This window comes from Orcinus orca, chromosome 1, assembly GCF_937001465.1.
Source record: "Orcinus orca chromosome 1, mOrcOrc1.1, whole genome shotgun sequence".
NCBI lineage: Eukaryota > Metazoa > Chordata > Mammalia > Artiodactyla > Delphinidae > Orcinus > Orcinus orca.
The window spans coordinates 33,208,765-33,230,478 of record NC_064559.1 but is presented as its reverse complement, the minus strand read 5'-3'; the positions used below and the strand labels follow the sequence as shown (position 1 = coordinate 33,230,478).

The 21,714-nt window shown below is 51.8% G+C and overlaps 1 protein-coding gene across 17 annotated transcripts in view; it reads right to left on the bottom strand.

Moving 5' to 3' along the window:
* PPFIA4 (PTPRF interacting protein alpha 4) overlaps positions 1-21,714 on the bottom strand; it is a 48,101-nt gene that overhangs the window by 26,106 nt on the left and 281 nt on the right. For 10 of the 17 annotated variants that reach the window (XR_004478481.2, XR_004478480.2, XR_007478682.1 and 7 more), the window contains exons 2-15: positions 21,624-21,685; positions 21,434-21,484; positions 9,820-10,451; positions 7,675-7,776; positions 7,117-7,281; positions 6,728-6,802; positions 6,407-6,496; positions 5,598-5,831; positions 5,194-5,340; positions 4,791-4,925; positions 2,832-2,915; positions 2,404-2,535; positions 1,976-2,038; positions 1,174-1,265 (exon numbers count right to left, since the gene is read on the bottom strand). Coding sequence is in view for 14 of the 17 variants with exons in the window: in XM_049713127.1 (XP_049569084.1) it covers positions 1,174-1,265; positions 1,976-2,038; positions 2,404-2,535; positions 2,832-2,915; positions 4,791-4,925; positions 5,194-5,340; positions 5,598-5,831; positions 6,407-6,496; positions 6,728-6,802; positions 7,117-7,281; positions 7,675-7,776; positions 9,820-10,053 (1,553 nt within the window). In the remaining 3 variants the exon portion in view is untranslated. The remainder of the gene's footprint in view (positions 1-1,173; positions 1,266-1,975; positions 2,039-2,403; positions 2,536-2,831; positions 2,916-4,790; positions 4,926-5,193; positions 5,341-5,597; positions 5,832-6,406; positions 6,497-6,727; positions 6,803-7,116; positions 7,282-7,674; positions 7,777-9,819; positions 10,452-21,433; positions 21,485-21,623; positions 21,686-21,714) is intronic. The other 7 variants (XM_049713128.1, XM_012537680.3, XM_012537681.3 and 4 more) reach the window with 4 other exon arrangements.

The window sequence follows — 21,714 nt, the reverse complement described above, 5'->3', positions numbered from 1 at the left end:
TTAGTTGGCGTAGGGGGTTGGTCTCTTCTGAGCAACCTACAGGAAGGGAGAAGTAGGAGGAATTCCAACTACCATTTTCTGTCTCTATTCCCTGCTTCTCTCCACACTCCTATACAAATATTCCTAACAAACTTGAAATTGATACCCAAGTCTCTAACACCCCAGAAACCCACAGGCTTCTCTTCTTCACGTTCAACATCTCTTTCCCTAATTTAAGCCCTACCCCTCTGCACATATACATGTACAATTTTCCTTTAACCTCTCTTCAAAGAAGCTGATCCCTATTTCCCTGATATAACGAGAGCATGACCATAGGGAACCTTATGTGTTCTGATCTAAGAGACTTTGGTTTGGACAGAAAATATCCAGGAGCCATGAACCTTGAGTGGCATCATCCACTTCAGTCTCCTCGATCGTCAGCCTGCCTCTCTGGGCAAAGAACTGAGCGCAGGTTTGAGGTCTGAGTTCACTGCCAAATGCTTCACAAAATATGAAGAAAAATCCAGAAGTTCCCTAAAACATGGGCCTAATTTAAGCATTAGGTTCAGAGCCGTAAATAAGGTGTCTCAAAGTAACTAGAGTGGGACTTCCCTGGTGGCGCAGTGGTTGAGAGTCCGCCTGCCGATGCAGGGGACATGGGTTCGTGCCCCGGTCCGGGAGGATCCCACATGCCGCGGAGCGGCTGGGCCTGTGAGCCATGGCCGCTGAGCCTGCATGTCCGGAGCCTGTGCTCCCCAACGGGAGAGGCCACAACAGTGAGAGGCCCACGTAATGCAAAAAAAAAAAAAAGTAACTAGAGTGAACCAGATACTCCCTGTGAGCAGGCCCTGTGGGACGTAGGTGAGCATGTAACTCAGCAGACCCCTCTCAAGGGCGTGCCCTCTGTCGAGGAAGCAGGAATCATGCCCTGTGTCTCATGGCAGTGGCGAAGGATCATCCTGTGCTTTAGTTGCCTCTCAGCATCCCTCAGAGGACAGGTGCTCCCTTCTAAACTGCCCAAGTGAGCTGGGTGACTTTACAAAGTTCTCTAAGCCTCAGTGTCCCACCCTGAATGTGAGCAGGACCCTGAGATCCTGGGCGGTGTTTTGGTGGGAGGAAGTCTCCTCCCCCAGGGCCCATCTAGGTCTGTCCAGGACTCCATCACAGCACACTAAGCCTCCTGAGCTCCAGTACCTGGAGTGGATGCCATCCACAAATGGCCCTCCTCGACCCTTCAGCTGGTCCACCTCTTGGCGCAGCTTCTCAATCTCTTCAGACAGGCGGCCCTGTGCCAGGCAGAGCCATGGTGGGGGTAGGGGCGAGGGAGGGGAAGAGCGAGGAGAGAAGGACCAAGAGAACAGCAGAGTTGGGGAGAAGCAGAAGAAAGCACTGCAAAGTCCAAAGCCAGGGACCCAAGGCCAAGCCCACAGATGACACCAAAAGAGAAGAGGTCCAACTGGAGAGTGAGTAGAAGGGTTGGCAGGGGCAGGGCCAGAAGGAAGGTCTGTCTGGAAGGACTCTACCAGAACAGGCCTGCTGAGCCCTCACTAACAAGCAAATGCATGACAAATAAGGCTGGGCAGCAGAGGGGCCCTCAGTGAACTCCCAGACCTCACAGACATTGCTAGCATAGGGATAGTGGCTAATCCGCCCCAAATCACCAGAAAGCAAGAGCTTCACCAGGTTTGCGGCCCCACCAAATCCTTCTGTCGAGTCCTTCACAGCCCTATGAAGGGCTTCACAGTCCTTCCTGCCTCTCTGCTACCCACTCTCTGCCCTATGCTTACGGCTAAGTTTCTTCTTTACAGGTGGGTGGGTGATGCATCTACTACGATAGGCTTTAGGGAGGATTAGTGAAATAATGTGTGTACATGGACTAACAAACTGGCTAGCACAGTGCTGGGTTTTAGGGCAGCTGCTTGAAACACAGGCGTGTTCCTTCCTCACAGCAAGCTCAGCCCTCCCGGGCTGGCAGGGCTGGCCAGCAGCTGGGTACCTTGTCATGCTGCCGCTCTTCAATCTGCCGCTGGGAGCTCTCCAGCTCTTGGATCAGTGTGTTCTGGGGGAGAACAGCTGTGAGCCAAGATGCCCCCCTTCCCCTCCACCCCGGCTCCTCTACTCCGGCTCAGGCCTTCCCCTTCCAGCAAGATCTGCCTTCCGGTCTGCTCTCCCAGCCCTACCTCTCCTTGCCAGACCGCCCCACCCCCAGCCCAGGCTGCTCCTCTTCAGCCTAACTCCACTCCACAGCCCTCCGCACTCCCCGCCTCGCCCAGCCCCCCAGCCCCGCCCGCTCCCGACTAAGCTCTCACATCCCAACCATTCCTGCTCGCCCGGCTCCACCCACACCTTTACCCACCCCGCCCCTTTCCGCCAGCGCCGTCCTTCCGGGCAGCACTGCCCATCCAGGCCCGCCACCCACAGCACCTTCTCCTCCAGGGCCGCCATGCGCTCCTTGAGGTGGAGCTGCAGGCGCTCATTCGACTCGCTAAGCAGTCGGTCCACGGTGTCTGACAGTCGCTTGCCGTGGTCCTCGTTCATCTTCTCCCGCTGGCGCACCTGCATAACCAGACCACCTTGCACCAAGCCACCCTAGGGCCATCTCACTGCAATCCCAGGGAGCCACTCATTCCTGCTGTGGTTCCAGCCCACTCACCTGTCCCCTTCTTATCCTCCGGGGGCCCCTGTCTGCAGCTTTCCTGACCACCTCCTCCCACCCCTCTGTGGCTCTGTCTCTGTCCCTAGACAGGTCCTTCCCTAGCTCTCACTCTTCCTCCTTTCCCTACCCACAGACCATCCTGGGATGCCACCCTGGGGTTGAGAGGAGGCTCGAGAGTCTGGCCCGGTAAGCTCACCCTTGCCAGCTCTTGGTTCTTTTCCTGCAGCTGTCCCTCCAGCTGCCGCAGGTGCTCCTCAGTGCTGCCATGCCGCTCTTCAGCCTGGAGGGAGGAATGGATCAGTGCAGCCCGAAGATCATCTGCCTTCCTGCTCAGACCTTGTATCCCATGCACCCAGGTGCCAGAGCGGCCCTTGGGAATCAGGGCCTCAGGGACCAAGGAAGCCAAGCTCTCCACTTACCATCTTGGAGCATAATTGCCACCGCCGTTGCCTTTCTTCCCAAGTACCCCAACCCTGCCGCTTCCCCCCGCCCCCATACCCTCTCCTTCCTGCTCAGGGCTATAGCCTTGAAACATCCCAGAGCTGGCAGCTCAAGAGGCTAAATTCTCCCTATGCTTCCAGAAAGAAACCCCACTTGAAAGTATGAGCGACCATAAATCTCTATGCCTCCAGATAGATGGAACTGCCCTTAAGAGCATGGACTCAAACCAGACTGGTTCAAATCCTGGCTCCCTCCCTTCCCAGCTGTGTGACCTTCGGCAAGTTACTGAACCTCTATTGAGCCTTTATCTCCTCAGTTGTAATAACAGCACCTATGCCCATGGCAAGGACTAAAGGAGATAATCCATGGCAAACACTTAGGACACAATGAGCACTCAACAAATGGTAGCCATGGTGATTACCTTTGTTATTAAAGCAGCCTGGGTGGAGTGGTCTCCCCTTCCATTCATGCATCTTCAGAGATGGAGACCCCACTGCCTCTTCTGACAAGGTATTCCAGACTATCACACATCTTACAGTCAGGAAATCCCTCCTTAAGGCCCTTCTACTATGACTCCCTTGAACATATTAATCACTTCAGTCCATCCCTTCTTGTCAGTTTTGAGAGTTACTAAAACTGACTGCTCAGCATCCCACACATAATGTCTTCTGCTGCACTTTAAACTCTGCCCTTCATTCCTAGGGGCCTGAAAGGCCTTAGAGACGACCAAATTCAACCCCATCATTATAGAGATGATGACATCATCACAGAGATAATGACACAGACGCCCAATTAGGGAGGGAGTGACTTTTCCCAGGTCACAGAGCAAGTCAGTGGCAGAAGCAAACGTGGTCCTGGGTCTACCGAGGTACAGCCAGGCTGCAGGTTCCATCCCCAGAGCCCCCAAGCTGCCACACTGGCACAATGGCCAGCCTCTATCCTCCAGAGGCTCTGGGGTCTGATGCTTATTAAATATTGGTTTTCTTCTCTCCATTGCTTGGGTGGGTAGCTATGGTGATCCCACATGAGGCACCCCTGAAAGCCTCCGACCCGCTGTAAACACTCCTAAATTCTCTTGATTAAGCCACCACATGTAGATGTCCATGCATTTACATAGCTCTTCCAGACCTAGGATGTTTTCAGCCTGCATACCTCCATAAAGTTAGCTATCCATTGGGTAAAATTATATTCCCTTTTATTTGTCCAAAAGCTGAAGCCTTCAAACAGCTAGGGATGGTCCCTAGATCTAGAATGCTTCAATTTGACAAAAAAAAAAAAAAGATATGCTCAGCCTAAACTCCCACCCCATTCAGAGATGTATAAACTTTGATCATATTTCCTCTCAGATTTCACCTTTCCAGAAATGAAAGTCCTATTTTTTCCACTTCAGACCCCCCCCAAAGGAAGTATTAACTACAATGGTGTAAATGATAATAAAAATATTTTGCATCAGCACAGTTTCTTCTACTTATTAAAGTACTCTTACATCCCTTCTTATGGGACTGTCACATCCCTGTGGGGTGATGAGGGCAGGGATTACTCTTCCATGTGACAGACACAACAACAAAGTGTGTTTCCTGGAGTCATGCAATGAGAAGCAGTTTCCTGGCCCCCAGCCCAACGTGCCTCCCACTCTCTCCATTCACTGCCTGGCTACATAAGAGCTCAGGAAGCAGGGAACAGAGGAAGATTCCCAGGCCCTTGGCCCGCTTGCCTTGGTGAGGGCTGCAATTCTCTGGGCCAGCTCAGCCTCCACCTCTGGCAGCGTCTCAGCCTTGCGCATCGTCTGCTGCAGTTTCTGCTCTGCTACCTCCAGTAGCTCCTGCAGATGCTGGGCTTTCTCCTCACACTAGCAAAGTAGGGGGTGGGGAGAAGAGTCAAGAGGGAGTACTGAAGCTTCCCCCACCCCCTGGCCCATCCTCAGTAGAGAGCAAGTGATAGGTCAGAAGCCGCAGGGAGCAATCTTGATTCTTGGCTACCCAGAGATACCTGACTTTCCCTTCCCAAGGCGGCCAGCACCTCAGGGTCTCCTGGGCCACCAAGGGGAGGTTCCAGCATGATCATTAGGACATCCAGGGTCAAGTACAGTGTCCCCCAACCCCATCTGCAGGAGTTACCTGGTGGTGCAGGGACTCCTTATTGGCCAGCTCATTCTCCAGTTTGTCGTTGAGGTCATGAATCGATGTGGCCTCACGCTGAGCAGCCAGGTAGCGCTTCTCCAGTGTGGTTATTCGCTTCTCCACGTCCTCCTTCTGGGCTAGAGCCTGAGCAGTACAGGAGAGGATGAGATGAATGTCATCAGCTTTTTCCTGCCCTAATCGTGTCCGCACCTCCCCACCAAATCTGGCTGGCTATATCTCATCCACATTACCCTATCAGTTTCTGACCTTGACCCATCCCTCCTACCACTCGTCCCCACATTGGACCCTACCAAGTGTTCAGTCTTACACACCTCAGCCCTTGCCTGGCTCTCCCTCTACACCCAGGACATCCAGCAGCTACCTTCCTGAGTGCCAAATACCTGCACCCAGAAAGATAGGGTCGGGCCCAGGCCCTTGCTCACTTCCCGGAGGTCCCGCTGATGTTTGCTGCTCAGCTCCTCCGACTTGATAAGGTCCCGGCGGGCCGTGCCCAGGTCCTCCTCAAGTTCGGCCACGGTTGCTGTCAGGGTGACCAGTCGCTCCCGGGCCTGGCTCAACTCAAAGTTCTGCTTCTCCAGGAGCTCCTGCAGCTCTTCTACCTGGCCCGCGTCATGCTCCAGAGACAGTGAACTATCAGTCAGTCATCAGAGCCTTGGGCATCCCATTCCCCTGCCCTGCTCTGGGGAGGTGGGAAGAGGGACAGCACAACCAGAGCAGATCACAGCTCTGCCCCCAATTTTAGAGCACACCTCCAGGTACACCCTTCTTCCTCTGGCCTCCAGAAGCTCATTCCAGACAATGACCAAACACTCTCACTCTCCTGTGTATCTCTTGAAAAATAATCATGCCTAGTTTTACCTGCTATTTCAGCCTCTTGTAACCTAGGAAGGGGCATGACTAGGGGAACAGAGGCTCAGAAAGAGAAGTGATCTCTTAGGTACATGGCACCTAACAATGCAAGTGAACAAACACATTATATGCTTAGCAGTGTGTGTACTGGGCACTAAAACAAAAATCTGTAGAGTTCTTTGCAGATGGGGTAGGGGGAAGAAGGAAAGAGAGATGGTACCATTGGAGAAAGCTCCAAATTTAATTCAAGCAGTTGCTCTACTGCACTAAGGCAGGGCAGGGGCCCCACCTCCTGTCTGGGGTAAAACATGTCCCCTCTATGCAGCTCCCCATGACCCACCTTCCACAGGCATTTCGGTCCCTGTTCCACAGTCCCCTCCTCTTCTGCCACTCCATCCTGAACCCCTGCCTCCTGCTGTAGGGCAGACACCTGTAGGGCACAGTCCCCAGGGCAATGAGTCAAAGAGAAGAGAACCTCCTATATATTCCAGACCCTTCCAAGTCTCCCACCTCCTAGAGAGAGATGTCTCCTGTTGGCTAACAGTCTCCAGTTGAGACAGACGGGAGAAATCTGATGAGGAACAGAGTGGGGAAAAGGGGTAAACCAGCCTTGGCTTCCAGGAGCTGTAGTCTACAGATGGAGGGAGGGCAAGCAGCTTACCTGCTGGTGGGCACCTGCCAACTGCTCTTCCAAGGTGGTCACTCTCTCCAGGGCCACCCGGAGCCGCTCTCGCACCTGTCCAAGATAAAAGGGGAGATGAAGAAAGAAACAGGGACCCCAATGGACTCAAGTTGGAGAAGCCTGGGCTTGGTCTACCACCACTGAGCATAAGGCAAAGAGAAGGACCTGCCAAGGGGCAAATTTCTGAGAGGGAACCTAATAGGATGACATGGAAATTGGATTAATGGTAGGAGGGAGCCAGTTATGAAGCTAGAAGGCAGTTTTCCCTAAACACAGGATTCAGAAATCTCAGAGAAGGGATGCACGGAGGCTCTGGGGAAGCCTGGCTGGATTGGGGGTGGAGGCAGGCTGTGGGCCAGCCTAGGTACCTTCTCATCCAGGGCCTTGTGGTGCACAAACAGTGACTTGAGAGCCTTCAGCACCTCCACCTCACTGGAAACCCCTGAAGGTGACTGAGCCTGACGCTTCACCACAGTCATCCTCAGTGACCGCTCATGACGGGACACTAGGCACTCCAGATGTTCCAGAAGCAACTGGCAGAGAGAAGGGGAGGGCAAGAGGAAGGGCTGTGAGCCTATGCCCCAGGGGCTATAAGCAGGGTCCACACGAACACCCAGCAGACACGAGTACTGCCATGTGTACCATTGTCAGAATGGTGAAATACTTCTATGTGGGTAAACAGCTGCTGCCCCAACTGAATACCTGCCCTAGCCTCTCTCCCAAGACCCCGACCTTTCCCTTGACCCCGAACTAGAGGTGAAAAGCCTAGCACTGATGGTTGAACAAACTGACTATCACCCCAGGGTGATATAAGGCAGGAGGAGGTTAGGATAGGGCTGGGGATGTGCTGGCCCTGGCCATGCCTGCTCCCTTGGTCATACCCCCCACCCCCAAAGCACAAACACACGCCAGGTCACCCCACTTACCCTTGTGTTATTCCTCTCTGCTTTCAGCTCTGATATCTCTTCCTCCCTCTCTAGAAGCTGCTCCCGACACATACTCAGCTCCCGGGTTAAGGTGGCAAACTCCTGAAAACCCCCAAGGCCCCTCAGTGCTTGGGGATCCACCACCTAAGCAGTATCCTGCACGCCCGAGTCAGTGGTGGGATCCTCTCACTCGTCCCTTACTTCCACCAACTGTCCCCAGAAATATCCCTATCCATCCATACTACTAGCATGTGCTTCTCCAGAGGGGAAGCATTCCAAGGGTGTGGTAGGGTGCAATGGAATACAGTTGCATAGAAGAGTGAGAAAGCCACCAGGTCTGCTCTGCGCCCCTTCCCCCTCCAGCCACCAATATAACCTGATTATGTCCTCCCTCCCATTTTGTACTTCTGTTTCTCCAACAATCCAGTGACATTTCCCTTTAGAAGTGGATGGAGGGGAGTTTCACTTCTGGTTTGGCATTAGTAACGTCCCTCCCCAACTCTAACCCCTCTGACACACTGCTGCCAGGGTAATCTCCCAAAGCACAGTGTTGTTTACACCGTTAAATACAAACTTATTATCCTGGTTTCCAGCTTCTCTCGCACAGATCCTTTCCATACACCCTAAGACCTGGTCAACCTGGGTAACCGCTGTTTACAGTCACTAGTAAACTTCTTAATTCCACACCTTTGCTCAGTGGGCTCCCCCGACCCCTGAAAGCCCAATCTTCTGTCAACACCTGATCTTTCAAAGTCCATCTCAAAGGACACACCTCCTTGGGACCTTTCCAGACTTCCCAGTGGAAGGCTTTCTCCCTCCTCTGAAAACTGTTACGAACACAGGCACTCTGAGCACCTACCATGTACCAGCTCCTGTGCTGGTCACTGGAAACACAGTAACAGAAAAGACATAATCCCTGCCCTCATGAAGCTCCCAGTGAGGGGTTGAGATCAAATCTCAGGTCTGCCCGTTGGTGACCTTGGACAAGATACCTAACCCCTTTGAACCTCTAATCCGAAAGACAATCCTCCCTCAAGTGTTGCTCTGAGGATCAATTATCTGGAAGCTATTTTAGGTGTTGACACTGTTTTAACAATCCTTTGGGGGCCCCTCTTCTCTTCCTCCACATTTTCTTCCTATCATTTGGGCTCTTGTCTATCTCCTTTCTAGTGTTCGAGCTCCCTGGGGGCAGGGACTGGCTCCTTCATCCTGGGGGGGCTTGTTCAGGGCTCCAAACACAGTGGGATAGGATGGGCCCATCTCCCACCCCAATTCCTCACCAGGGCTCCATATTCCTATCTACAGAGCATCACAAGACTCTGCCCCCCGAACGCTTCTGGACCCTGGGTAGGAAACTCAGCCACTCTGGTTCTTCTCCCCACACGTGTGGAAAGGGCCTGGAGCTGAGTCCTGAGCTGTGTGGCCCCTCAGGGCTGCCTCCCTAACCCTTGCAGCACCCCCACAGGCAGGGTGGCCATGAGCAGTTTACCAATCTCCTCAAGTTTCAGCTTCATCATTTGTAAAACAGAGATGATGGCGATAACAGCACTAACTTCAGCACTGTGGAATTTAGTGAAGGAAATTCCAGTCAAAGTGCTTAGCACACAGAAAACACAATAAATGGTGACCATTATTGCTAGTAGTCATGTTGATTGAGGAGAATAAGAGGGGTATCACAGCTCTGCCTATAATATTCCATGTGATGCCTCTTGTTTTTTTCATCTGTGCAATGAGAGGTGGACTAGATAACCTCTAAGGCTTCTCCCATCTCCATTCTCTGTGGTTCGCCACCCACCACTTCCAAGAATAGGACCCTGGTGAGGAGCCTCCATGGTGGAGGTGTCTTTCCAGTATAGCCTGCCACCTTCTGGCTGCATGGGTTCACTGCAGTTGGCAACTAAGGCTGGGTTTTCTTCCTGCATCAAAGTCCATCCTTTTCTCCAGGTGGAGCCAATTTCAGCCTGAGGAGCTTGGGAGTAACAGGGAAAAGTATTATGAAGCAAGGCGAAGGAGAGTAAATGCTCTGTGAATTCCATTTGTTGAGATGCTAATAGACGAAGAGAGCTGAGGGCCCAGAAGCTGAGGGCTCTGAAAGGCTGGGTGAGGGGAAGGGGATGAGGGAGATGAAAGACTATCGGGCCTTACCTGGGGAAGGGCAGAGTTAAGGTGGCACTGCAGCTGGTCTCGCTCATGCAGGGCATCCTGGAGCCGGCTCTGTGTCGCCGCCAAAGTCTCCTGATTCTCCCGAAGGGACTCTAGCAACTTCTCCCGCTCATCCAGCATGTTCACCATCAGCTGCTCAAAGTTGGCGTCAGCATCCGTTCCATGGGGAGACCCCAGGGGGTCCCCCTCGTTGATTGTGGGCATCACTTCACACATGGTGGGGGTGGGCAGGGCCTTCTCAGTGTCAGGGCACAGGGGAGGGTTTCACTGGGTTGGCACCTCCAGGGCGACCCGTGTAGGGGTCTCAGAGCAGGCAGTACCAGGTGAGTGAACAGATGGGCAGGGGCTTCTCCCATGGCATCAGTTGCTCTCGGTCTGAAAGGGGACTGGTGCCCAGAGTGCCCCTGTGAAATGGAGTGAGAGGGCCTGGTTTAACCTCTCAGCGCTGGGGCTGGGTGCCCTATGTCCCCAGGCAAGCAGGCAGCAGCTGAGTGTGGCCATGACAGGCAGGGAGAGCAGGGCTGGAAGAGGGCCCTTTCCTTAGACTGAGCACTGGAGCCTGGCAGAGTCCCAGCTGGGTCCAGCAACAACCATCGTTTCCGGAGGGCAGTGATCTGTTGGAGAAGAGACTGCTGTGAGAAACAGCTGAGCAGAGAAGGGCATCCAGGAGGTGGGTGAGGGGAGAGGAGGCAGGAACGTGGACCAGAACGTGGGGAAAGAGGGTGAAGAGTTGGCACATGCCCCTTCTCCGGGCTTACTCACTCAGATGGTGCCTTCCTTAGTTCTCCCAAGAAATGCACATGCCCACTGCTGTAGCCTCTGTCACCAGCTTCCCCCACCCACAGCTGTCAGAAGTGCAGCCGCAGTGGAGTGGTTCCCCCTCCCACGTGGCTTGCTGGCCAAATATAGAAATAATTCAGTAAGCGGCAAGGGAGCAGCCGGAAGGCTGCCCAGAGTCCTCCCGAGACCTGGGGCTGTGAGAGTGGGAGGAGAGGAAATAGGGTCCCTGCCCCACCCCATAGGTTTCTCCCCCACATTCAGGCCAAGGCAAGCACAGAACGGGTTAAAGGGCTCTTAGTGGGTGTGAGTCCCATACAGGATGGACTACTGGGCTCATAGGAAACAGGGACAGAGTACCTCCTACCCTGACCACTGGCACAACATGGCTCCTTGAAAAGGCACAGGCTGGACACTGGGGCAGGCAGACAGCCCTGACCTGCTCCATGCCCATCATTCAGGGAGGAGGCTCTGGCTCAAGTCATCCCCTACTCCTGAAACCTGGCAGACAGCAGGCTTCCATTCTGAACTCATGGCCTACCACCTCTGGGTTGGAGCAGAGACAGAATGATGTAAAGGATTCATGTTGGTAGGTGGGGGAGATGTTACTCTCCTAGGGCAGGGCTTCCATGTGGGGCCCCTGCTCGTGTCTGGGAATCTTCTCCCTCCATGTAACTTCCCAATGCTGGCACTGTCAGAAAGTCACCAGCTAGGGTGGTTAGCATGTTGACAGCCTGGCAGTAACGCCTTGAGCCTGGCACAGAGAAGCCCAGTGGTCAGAGCAAAGGAAGGTGAACCGAGGAAGGCAGCATGCAGCTAGGGATTTCTGCCTGCCATCAGCTTCCAACCTCCCTGCTCGCTGCTGGAAGGCCACCACCTTAATCAGTTTTCAGAGGGAGCTGTCTTCAGAGCTCCTGTTTTATGAGAGATGGGATGTGAGACACCCAGCACAGTAATGGGCACTCAGAGAAGCCCCGTAAATGCTGCTTTCCTTCCTTCCCTACCCCATCCCCATTTGGGAGACACAGAGACAGCTTCCTGTTCACCCCTCAGGTAGCAGACTGGGGAATAGGCAGACTGGGAGGGTCAGGGAGAGGACAGGCGGCATTTGGACCCAGTATGAGGTGAAAAGTCAGACACAGGGAACCTCTGGCCTGTGGCAGGATTGAACCTAGCAGGGGAACCAAAAACGGGCCGTGTCTCTTCTACCTGAACCCCCCTGTCATCCCCTTATCCCCTCCCCCAGAAACGGGGGATAGCCAAGGTGAGGCTGGGGAGGAACTTGGGCATGGATAAGATAAAAGTTAGAGTGCCAGCTTGAGAACTCCCAAGCTCATACCCACAGCCATTCCCAGAGGGCCCAGTAGTTCAGGCAGCATGTGGGCGTGCCCACACAGGCACACAGGGAGACACAAGAACTTGGAGACTTAGGACATACACATGTTCCCAGACACAAAAACTGGATACACACTCTGATCCAGGGATCCATTCCCCAAGCCGGACAGCCACCATAAAGGGCAGGGTTCCAAGAGGTGAAAAGTAGCACCTTGGTCTGCACCCTACCTTACACCAATATCGCTGCCCCACAGAGCAGCTGGGAGCAGGTAGGAGGGGCTGCTACCCCAGTCTTGCCAGAGGTGCCATCTCACTAATGCTAATAACAGCAAGTCCTCTGATTCTCCAACCCACTTCACCCTAAAGCTCCAATCTGTGAGGTTTAAAGGCCACACTGGCCCCCCATACCTCTCCAAGCTCATCAACAGCCAGGCCCTCATCCCTTCCCACTCCCCTACCCCCATCCCAAGAAGAAATGAGAAGCAGAAAAGAAGGCCAGTCTGGGGAAGGGGCCCCCTATGGCAGAGGCTGTCTTTTGAAGAAGAGTATAGTGTGCTCAGGAGCTCAGGGACTCAGTCCAACAGATCTCCAGGCAGCCTGCAGTGTAATATAGAGGAAGGAGCCCAGAGCGGGGACTCTGGAGACCTGAGCTGCAGTTCTGCCAGACCAGCTGAGTGATCTTGGGCTTGTCATGACCTACTAAGGCCTCTACTGTAAGAACCCACAGCCCTTATTTAGTCCACCTCAGAGGGATGAGATCATGGATAAAGAGTTTGGAGAAGCACCCCACAATTGTAGGGGAGTATGAATTACCTTAGTAGTGGGCAAAGGCGGGCCTGTGGGTGGGTTTTGCCTCTCACTGTTGTGGCCTCTCCCGTTGCAGAGCACAGGCTCTGGACGCGCAGGCTCAGCGGCCATGGCTCACGGGCCCAGCTGCTCCGCAGCATGTGGGATCTTCCCGGACCGGGGCAAGAACCCATGTCCCCTGCATCGGCAGGCGGACTCTCAACCACTGCGCCACCAGGGAAGCCCTGTGGGTGGGTTTTTTATGACTCCTTATGGGAAAGGGGTTGGGAAGTTCTCAGGAAGGAAACATAGGACCTCAGGCTGCCCACAGTGATGTGCTGGCCATTTGGACTGACTTGGCCTCCTCAAATCCTCCTAGTCATTCTGGTAGCTGAGAAGCTGGCTTCAGTGCCATCAGCCCTTTCCCAGCCTCCTTCCAAACCGAGAGCCAGGTAGCGACTCCATTTACCCTAGTGAACTGGCATCATGTAGAGCAGGTTGAAGATGAGCCCAGAGATGTATGCCAGACAGATGCCCCTGAGATGACTGTCCAGGACTTCCTCTCCCTGTCCCCACAAACTGCACAAGCATGGTGAGCAGAAGGGAGCTTGAAGACAGCCACATCAGGACGCCTGGCTTTTCCTGGTTCCATGGCCATCTTTAAATAGCGCAATTATCATCTCAGCCTAACACAAGCCTCCTCAACTCCTGCATAATTTCTAAGTAACACTCACAAGTCCTGATTCAGAGACGAAAGCTACCAGCCCCCAAAGCAAACATATGTGAGGGGTTTTGCCAAGTGAGGAGTGTGGGCAGGCTGTGACACAACAAAGAAGGGCTCCAGACTGAGCTGATGTGTGTGTGAGGAGGGAGGGGTCAGATGAAAACCAGGCCTCTGGGCTTTTAAACACAGAAGAGGCAGACTCTGAGGCCTCTTTGGCTCCCCCCAAATCACCCCCATCTTTTCCTAACAAACAGGAGGGATGGGCACTTGGGTCTGATGCTCTAGCTGGCCACATGCACACACAGACAGGCTGGCTCCCCACTGCCCTGCCAGATGGCAGGCCCCACCATGGTGAGACAGCTCAGCAAAGGCAAAGCTACCAGCTCCCATAGAAGCCAAAGGGCCAGGGCAAAGCTTCCAGGAGCTGTGCTCAAGTCTAAGTGGGCCATGAGCCACACAAAGAGGGCGCTTCAAGGTAAAGAGGTAAGAGAGGAAGGTCAGATACCCACCCAAAAGGGTGAAGACCTGAGGAAATGGGGAGGGAAGTGGTCATCTAGGAAAATAATAACAATTATAATAGCAACTATGATTTATTCAATATTTACCATGTGCCAGACACTGTGTTGTCAGTGGACATATATTAACTTACTTTAATCCTCACAAGTCCTTGCAAGGAAGACACAATTCTTCTTCTCATTTCACAGATGTGAGAATTGGGACTTAAGTCATGTAATCAAGTCCATTACAGCTAGTAAGAGGAAGAGCTAGGATTCAAGTCCAGTCTGTCTGACTCCAAAGAGGGGTAGGGGATGGAGGAAGAGGGAGTGGACATGACTCCTTCTGGCATCGTGTTTCTTCCAAGAGGCCAAGGCACTTGGGCCCTGGCCCTTGTCGCCTTCATCCAGGGAGATGGCAGCCTAGGGATAGCTCACCTCGGGCCTCCTCCACTGATCCTCCTCTAGCTTGAGCGAAGGCCTCTGTGTAGCAGGCATCATGGTCATGAGGCAGTCACTTCCCCACTGGAAGTGACCTGTCTCCAAAGCCTCATCTACCACCTATCCAATTCTCTCCCTCTACCGCCTAGCTGGCTCCATACTGAGTTGTAAGGAGACTGCCTGAGTTCCCCATACCATACCACATTCCCACAGGAGCTACAGAAACACATTCTTCTGAGCCCTCAGCCCCACTCACCCTGTGGCGTTTTCAGATACCATCCTCCCAGTAGCATGAAGTCTCACTCCCCACCTCTCTTTTCCTCTAATCGAGAAGCTTCTCCTCCTCCCTTGTTCCTCTCCCTATCCAGCTCAACATCCCAAGAAGATTTGCCCTCACTCATCCTCTTCTCCAAAGCCCAGTCAAGCCCTCTCTCCCCTGCTACTCCCTAGCTCTGCCCACTGTCATGCTCTCAGAGCCCACCTATTGCTCATGAGCTTCTAGCACCTCACCTGGCCTGCCTCAGTCTTCCTTTCCATGTTAGTCTAAGGAACTCCTGATCACCCTTCTAAGCTCATCTTAAATACCACTTTCTCCAAGGAGCCTTTTCTGATTCCCCCCCATACATAAGATTGGCTGTTCCACTGACCCAGCACAGCCTTTCCCTCTGTTTGTGCAACATAGACTCATCTGAAGACTCTAAGGTAAGAACCATAACCTAATTATCTTTGGATGCTCCAACACTTACCACGGTCCTGACATACAAGGAGCTGAATGGATACATGTGACAGAGTCATTCTGCGAAGTGCATCTCTGACCAACTTTAAAGAAGGGGAACTCTAAAATAGAAAAAACTGACTCAAGGCCTGGGAATAGGTTCATTTGTCTTCCCCTCTGAAAAATTAAAGCTTCTTTACAGCAAGATGGAGGCCACTCCTGCCTCGAAAGGAAGACTCTGGAGCAGGTTGATGGGCTGGCTCCTCCACTGACATGTGACTCTGGAAAGACACCTAATCTCTCTGAGCCTCCGTTCTTCATCTGTGAAATGGAGATGACAATAATATTCACCTCACATAGCTGATGTGAGGATTACTAGAGTTAACATATGCAAAGTGTTGACATCCATGTCCAGCAAACACTCAGTAAGTGTTAACTCTTAGCACCCCAGGCTCCTGAAGCACCTCAAGGCTGGGCCCACTCCAATTACAATAAGAAAACTAAAAATCTATATTAGCTACAGGAAGCCTTCCAAGAGAAAAACACTCTTGGAAAAGCTTTATTGACAGTTTCTCACTGCTGGCCACAAATCACTTCTAAATCATCCAGTTCCCTGGGCCCCTAAAAGGCCAGCAGTTAGACTTTCTCTGGGCATCAGGTTCCCAAATCTGGAAAATGAAGGTTGTAACACACAACACGATACAGTGATCTTACAGGGTGTCATGAGGGTCAAAGGAGTTAAGAGACATGAAACTGTTCTGAAAAGTATAAAATGCTACCCAAGCACAGGTTAGCACTGACTGCCAGCCCAGATACTCAACTTCCGAACATCAGTGCATTCTGTTGATTCAGGAAGAGGCCTCTCTATCTGACAGGTTCCTCTGGGCCCGTATCTGTGAAGCCCATCCCTCCAGCTGCTCCCCAGGAGTTAGTTATGAACCACCTCTTGCTAAGACATGGCCTATCATTTGGGTAAGCAAACAACTTTCTGTCCAAACCAGGATAGTGAAAGGAAGCACTGTTAACAACCACACCAGGGCACAGATATAAACTGCAGCTGCCCCGGGCATGCCTAGCCGTATGGTTACTCTCATTCTCACCACCCCAGGAGGACTAATGTCAAAGGCTAGTGGGGAAAGAAGGACTGCAAGTCTCTGTGCACCTCCAAAATAGTTCCGCTTCAAAATTACAGCCATCACAACTACATCTTTAAATTAAGCCAGGGATTTGCAAACTGGGCTTTATGATAGAGTACCTTTGGGGCAGCCCGGGACGAAAAAAGGGGAAAGAGGTGAGACAGACACAAAGGGCTCTGAACTCTCTTTCCTTTCTTTAATCTCATCAACTCCAAGTCTGTCAATTTTACTGGACATGTGATTAAGGTTTCATTTGTATAAAAGGGTTCCAGGCCTAAAAGAGGTTAGAAGATCCCTGGTAAGTATTGTCTACAGAGACCTCTGCTAAAATAGATACATTTTCTCTCAGAGAGGCAGCACATCAATGCAACAGAGAAAAAAACCTGGGAAGGCTACACAGGTGACACTGGGGGCCCACATTCTAAATGTCTAGTAGAGATAATTTATTTACAAAAGCTAAGATAGGCAGGACCTGGCTTTCGCTGAACTTACATCATTAAGTACAGTAACCCTAACCATCTTCTGCTAATCAGAGCCATTGATTAACACTTATAGATGTCCTCAAATAATGTTTGCAAAAGAAGAAACAAAGTAATAAATGTCATTTATTTGGAGGATAAAAATCTTTCAAACTAGAGGTCTGTGTGGGACAAATCTGGGTCCTCTGGTGTTCACAAAAAACTGCTCAGAGGTTTCTGCGTTTGTAGGTCAGCCCATCAGATTAGAGAGCTGTCACATAGCAGAAAACAGAACTGCTCAGGGGTAATCAGGAACACCAGAAGGGAGTGCTGCCAGGTGCTGGGGTGTGAAAGGTCTAGAGTACACAGAACTACCCAGAGACATATAGGCACCACAAAAAGTGTGTATGTGTATGTGGTCACAAAAGTATGGGGGCTATATGTGGTTATGACACAGAGAGAACGTGGGGGAAGGCATGTATATTCACACAACAGAGTGTGTAAGTGCATAGTCATGAGAATTTGTGGCGTAAATGTGTAATCATGAAAGAGAAGCATGTGTGTGTGTGTGTGTGTGTGTGTGTGTGTGTGTAAGAGTATGGTCATGAGAATGGGGTCCTGAGCGCATGTGCATGAGAGAGCATGAGTATGTATAACGGTGAGATTGTGTGTGGATGTGTGTGGTCATAAGTGTATGACAGGGCTCATGATGGTATACGACTGTGGTCGTGAGAATGCATGTGTGTGTGCAGTCATAAGAATGCATCTGGGAGTCATGAAATCATGTATGTTCATAAGAGCTCATGGGTGCCGTGAGAGCTTTGTGTGTGTGCATGATCATGAAAGCGTATCACTGGTAATGAAAGAGTGTAAGTGTATATGTGGTCTTGAATTTCTGTGGGAATGTATGAGAGGGAAAGGAGGGAAGGATGAGGATAATAATGAAAGAATGAAAATTCCACTTGTTCCATGTGCTCTGTCCCAAACAAGGGCCAAAATTTTGGGGTACTCCACAACTGGCCTAGTGTGAGCTGAGGTCAAGGAACTGGGCCGAGCCCACCCTTCTACTTACCACCATCCATCAGAGCTCTACTGCCCAATCTCCCGAGCCCAGGGCTCCGTGTGCATTAGAGATGGCAGTGGTCACCCCCTAAGTCTCCCAGAATGCTCACTCTTCATGGAACAGTCAACGTCAAGCTCCTGACCTGGCTGCACTTCCCAGGCCCTCCTCTCAGCAGCTATCCTCTAAGCCAGCGGTCCACAACCTTTTTGGCACCAGGGACTGGTTTCGTAGAAGACAATTTTTCCACGGACGGAGTTGGCGGGGGCATTGTTCAGGTGGTAATGTGAGAGATGGGAAGCGGCAGATGAAGGTTCGCTCGCTGGCCCGCCACTCACCTCCTGCTGTGCTGCCTGGTTCCTAACAGGCCTTGGCCTGGTACCTGTCTGCGGCCTGGGGGTTGGGGACCCCTGCTCTAAGCCAAACACAGGAAAATCCTCTTTTGTAGTAGCTGTCAAGAACCTCTATCATCCAGTGCCGACCCCCACCCCTGCCCATACTTGGAACTGCAGATTCCGGCTTGAAAGGTTTTCTGAAGTCATGCAGGCCAACCTCCCACCCTGGGAGGGAGCTCCTTCCACAACATCCCTGACAGTTCAGTCTTTACTTGATTATCCTTCAGGAATAAGGAGCTCACAGCTAAATGAGGAATCCCTCATTGTCCTAAGGAAGTTTTTCTTAAATTAAATGGAAACCTATCTCTCCTTTAAAATGACAGTTATCTATCTGAAGACAGTGGCCATGAAGTCACATCAGACATGCATTTAATTTATGAGAATAAATAAAATTCCACTGACTGGGCAAAGTGAGCAATAAAGGCCTCTAAATGCAAACCAGCTATTTCATCTGACACTTAACTACAAAATTATACTTGTACTTAAATACTCTTTTAAATCATTGTATACATTATGTATTTTTATAATTACTATATAATATATACTATATCTGTACATTAGTATTATTATTCAGAGTTATAAACCTAAACCACATACCATGGCTTTATGGGAGATTTAGGAATTTTCACTTCACTGCCTATAGAATCTAATTCCCCCACTGATGTAATACCACTGTATTGGGTCCCCAGAGGATCCTCTGCTCCTGGTTAAATATTTGTAGTTGCAAGGAGGTTTCATTGAACCCAGAGGATCTGAAGACAGATCTCTTTAATTCAATCCAACGATTACTGTCAGTAGACTTCCTATGCTGTAGTAGATTACTTACTTAGCTAGGAATTGTTATGGATACAAAAGGCAAGTAAGATACAATCTTTACCCTTAACAAGTTCACAGTCTACCTGAAAGAACTTAAGATATACAAGTAATCATTTGGGAGCAATACGGAGTAGCATGTGATCAAAGATTCAGTCTCTGGCACAGCCTGGGGGTCAGCACTGAGCACCACTTGGAGTATGACCAACTGAATTAACTGGTGATAGTTTCTCCTCCAGCTCTTTGAGGATGAAGCAACCCCAGCCAAGGCCTCTCAGCCCCTGACTGACAGGCAAGAAGCGGCTCTGGATTAGAACTGACTTCACCTGGGGGAACAGAAGACACTCGAGGGAGGCGGGGGGCTGCCGCTCCCAATGCTCTCCGAAAGCAGAGCAATGAGCTGGGCAGCAATCATGCTTCTTGTGTGACTGGTAAGCCAGCGGCCAGGAGATAAGAGGGGAGTCCTCAGGCTCTGCCAGCCCTGGAGTTTCATACCATCCTGGCTTAGAGCTCCTTCCCCCACTGCTATTTCCCCATGACATTCTCAGGTCCTAACAGGCCACTCCCAATTCAGAAAAGGTCCCCTAGAAACACCCCCTCTCAGAGTTCGCCCAGCACCAGCACCTCTGAGTACTCTTTACTCTGCTGGCCATCCCAAGTGCCACTCCTGTGAGCCAGCACCACACGCCCTCCAGAGCTAATTATAGCTCAGTGAGCAAGCAGGCCAGGGGGGGGATGTATGGTGACTTCATGTGGCTGCAGTACACACTCATCCCTCCCTCTGACCCCACTCCCTCCCCTCCATTTCTCCCAATTCCCTACCTGGGACTTAGACTCTGAGGCAGCTTTCACTCAGTCCTCCGTGCTCCATACCAACTCCTCCTCTCCAGTACACACACACCACACACAACTCCGTACCACTCAGAAACCACACGTTGTTTCTATGTCAACCCATCCAAGGGCCTAAAGCCCCAGAGTAGAGTATCCCTGGCATAGAAAGACCTCAGCTATCTCCCCCATATCCTAAAGTCCCATTGGCCCCCACCTCCCTGGCCCTGCTCCTCTCCCTAGCTCTCACCCTGCTATCCTCAGAGGCTCTCTCTGAAAGGATCCACAAGCAATCCCTGACAGCTCTTTCAGCTCTAAGATTTCAGCAATCTCCTAGAAAGGAGACCCAGCAGCCTGTCTGCCTGCCCTGCCCTGCCCCTCCAATCTCTCCTTAGCACCCAGCTGCCAGACCTTCCTTATACATGCCACAGTTCCGGCATCATGACGTGCTCAGCTGCACATGCCCAGATACCACTGGACGAGATTTCCCTTTCACATCCCCCCACCCCTACTCTTCTATCTTCCAGAGATGGTGTCTCCCATTGTGCTGGGTGTCTAGTGCATTCTTGGCCCCCGATAACCATTGTGCCATTCATTGCTTCATTTTTATCTTGAGATACCTTTTATCCCAGGCAGCCTCCTCACACCTCAGGACAAAGTCCTAGAAAATAGCCAAAGGAAATCATTCAAACTGTTCCTTTTGCTAAGGTAGTTTTCCTTGGGACTCCCTGCTAATTAATAGTGGTAGGGGGCGGATAGGTTGGAATCCAGTTCAGACAGTTATTTGAAAGGATGTGGACAGGGCTCTGGCTTTTTCTTATCCAATAGCAATGTAACAAAATTGGGGCTGGTGGAGGGCGGGGAGCGGGGGCTGGCGGTGTGCAGAGCTGTTAACAGTGTCTACTGTGTGTACCTTTCAGGTGCTCCATAGCCCTAAATTGCCTTCAGAAGACTTAGCACCTAGGATGGTGTCTGGCATTATAGTAGGTGCCCAATTAACATTTGTTGGATGTCAAACAAAGTACTAGGTACCAGTTCCAACGGGGAAGACTGGGGGAAGAACCTGAAACGTGGCTACTGGAGGAGCCCCTTAAGCTCCCGCCAGGAGGGGATCTCCATGCTAAGCAGAGTCTCCTCCTTAACCACTTGCTCACCACATAGGACAGCAGCCCCAATTCCCCCACCCCTCTACCAGCATACCTCTCCTCAAAGGTGACTTTAGCACCTGGTGGCACCTTGTCCTCAATCCCTCCTCCTCAAAACAAAAAACCCAGCCACACCTCGTTTCCAAGTCTTTCAACCGGACCTCTCTCTTCCCACCCACCACCAAACTGTACGGGTAAAACATCCCTACTGCGTGGTCGAAAGTCAGTTCCCCACTCCCACCCTCCCAGCTCAGGAATCTGTATTCCAGCACTCTTTTATGGTTGCGCCCACACTCAACCCCACCTTCACCAGACCTCGGATTGGCCGCTCCTTCCACCCCACCGCCCTGGCACTGCAGAGATGGGGGCATCTCTGGCACAGCCTGAGACTGGCAGTTCGAGGAATGGAGAGCTAGCAATATTAAGAACGGGTGATATGAGCAACGTGGGAAGGAATAAGACCCCCGGGAAGAGCGAAGACCTCAGTACCTCTTGTGCCAAAGGAGCGGAGATGGCCCAGGCTCTTCTTCTCTGACTCTCCTGGAGGGGAAATGGGGGCGCAGTCCATCCAGTTTCCACCGGGAGAGTTGCCAACTCAGCCCCCCCGCCCCAAGCTGATGGAGCTGAAGGCGAACTCCATGCCCTCCCCGCAAATCGGGCATCGTCCCCCCATTCTCACCTCCAAGGGCACAGGGCACTACAAAGGCTGGTGAGGGGCGGCAGAAGAAGCAGTAGCGAAGTCTAAAGGAGACGACACATTTGAGTAAAAA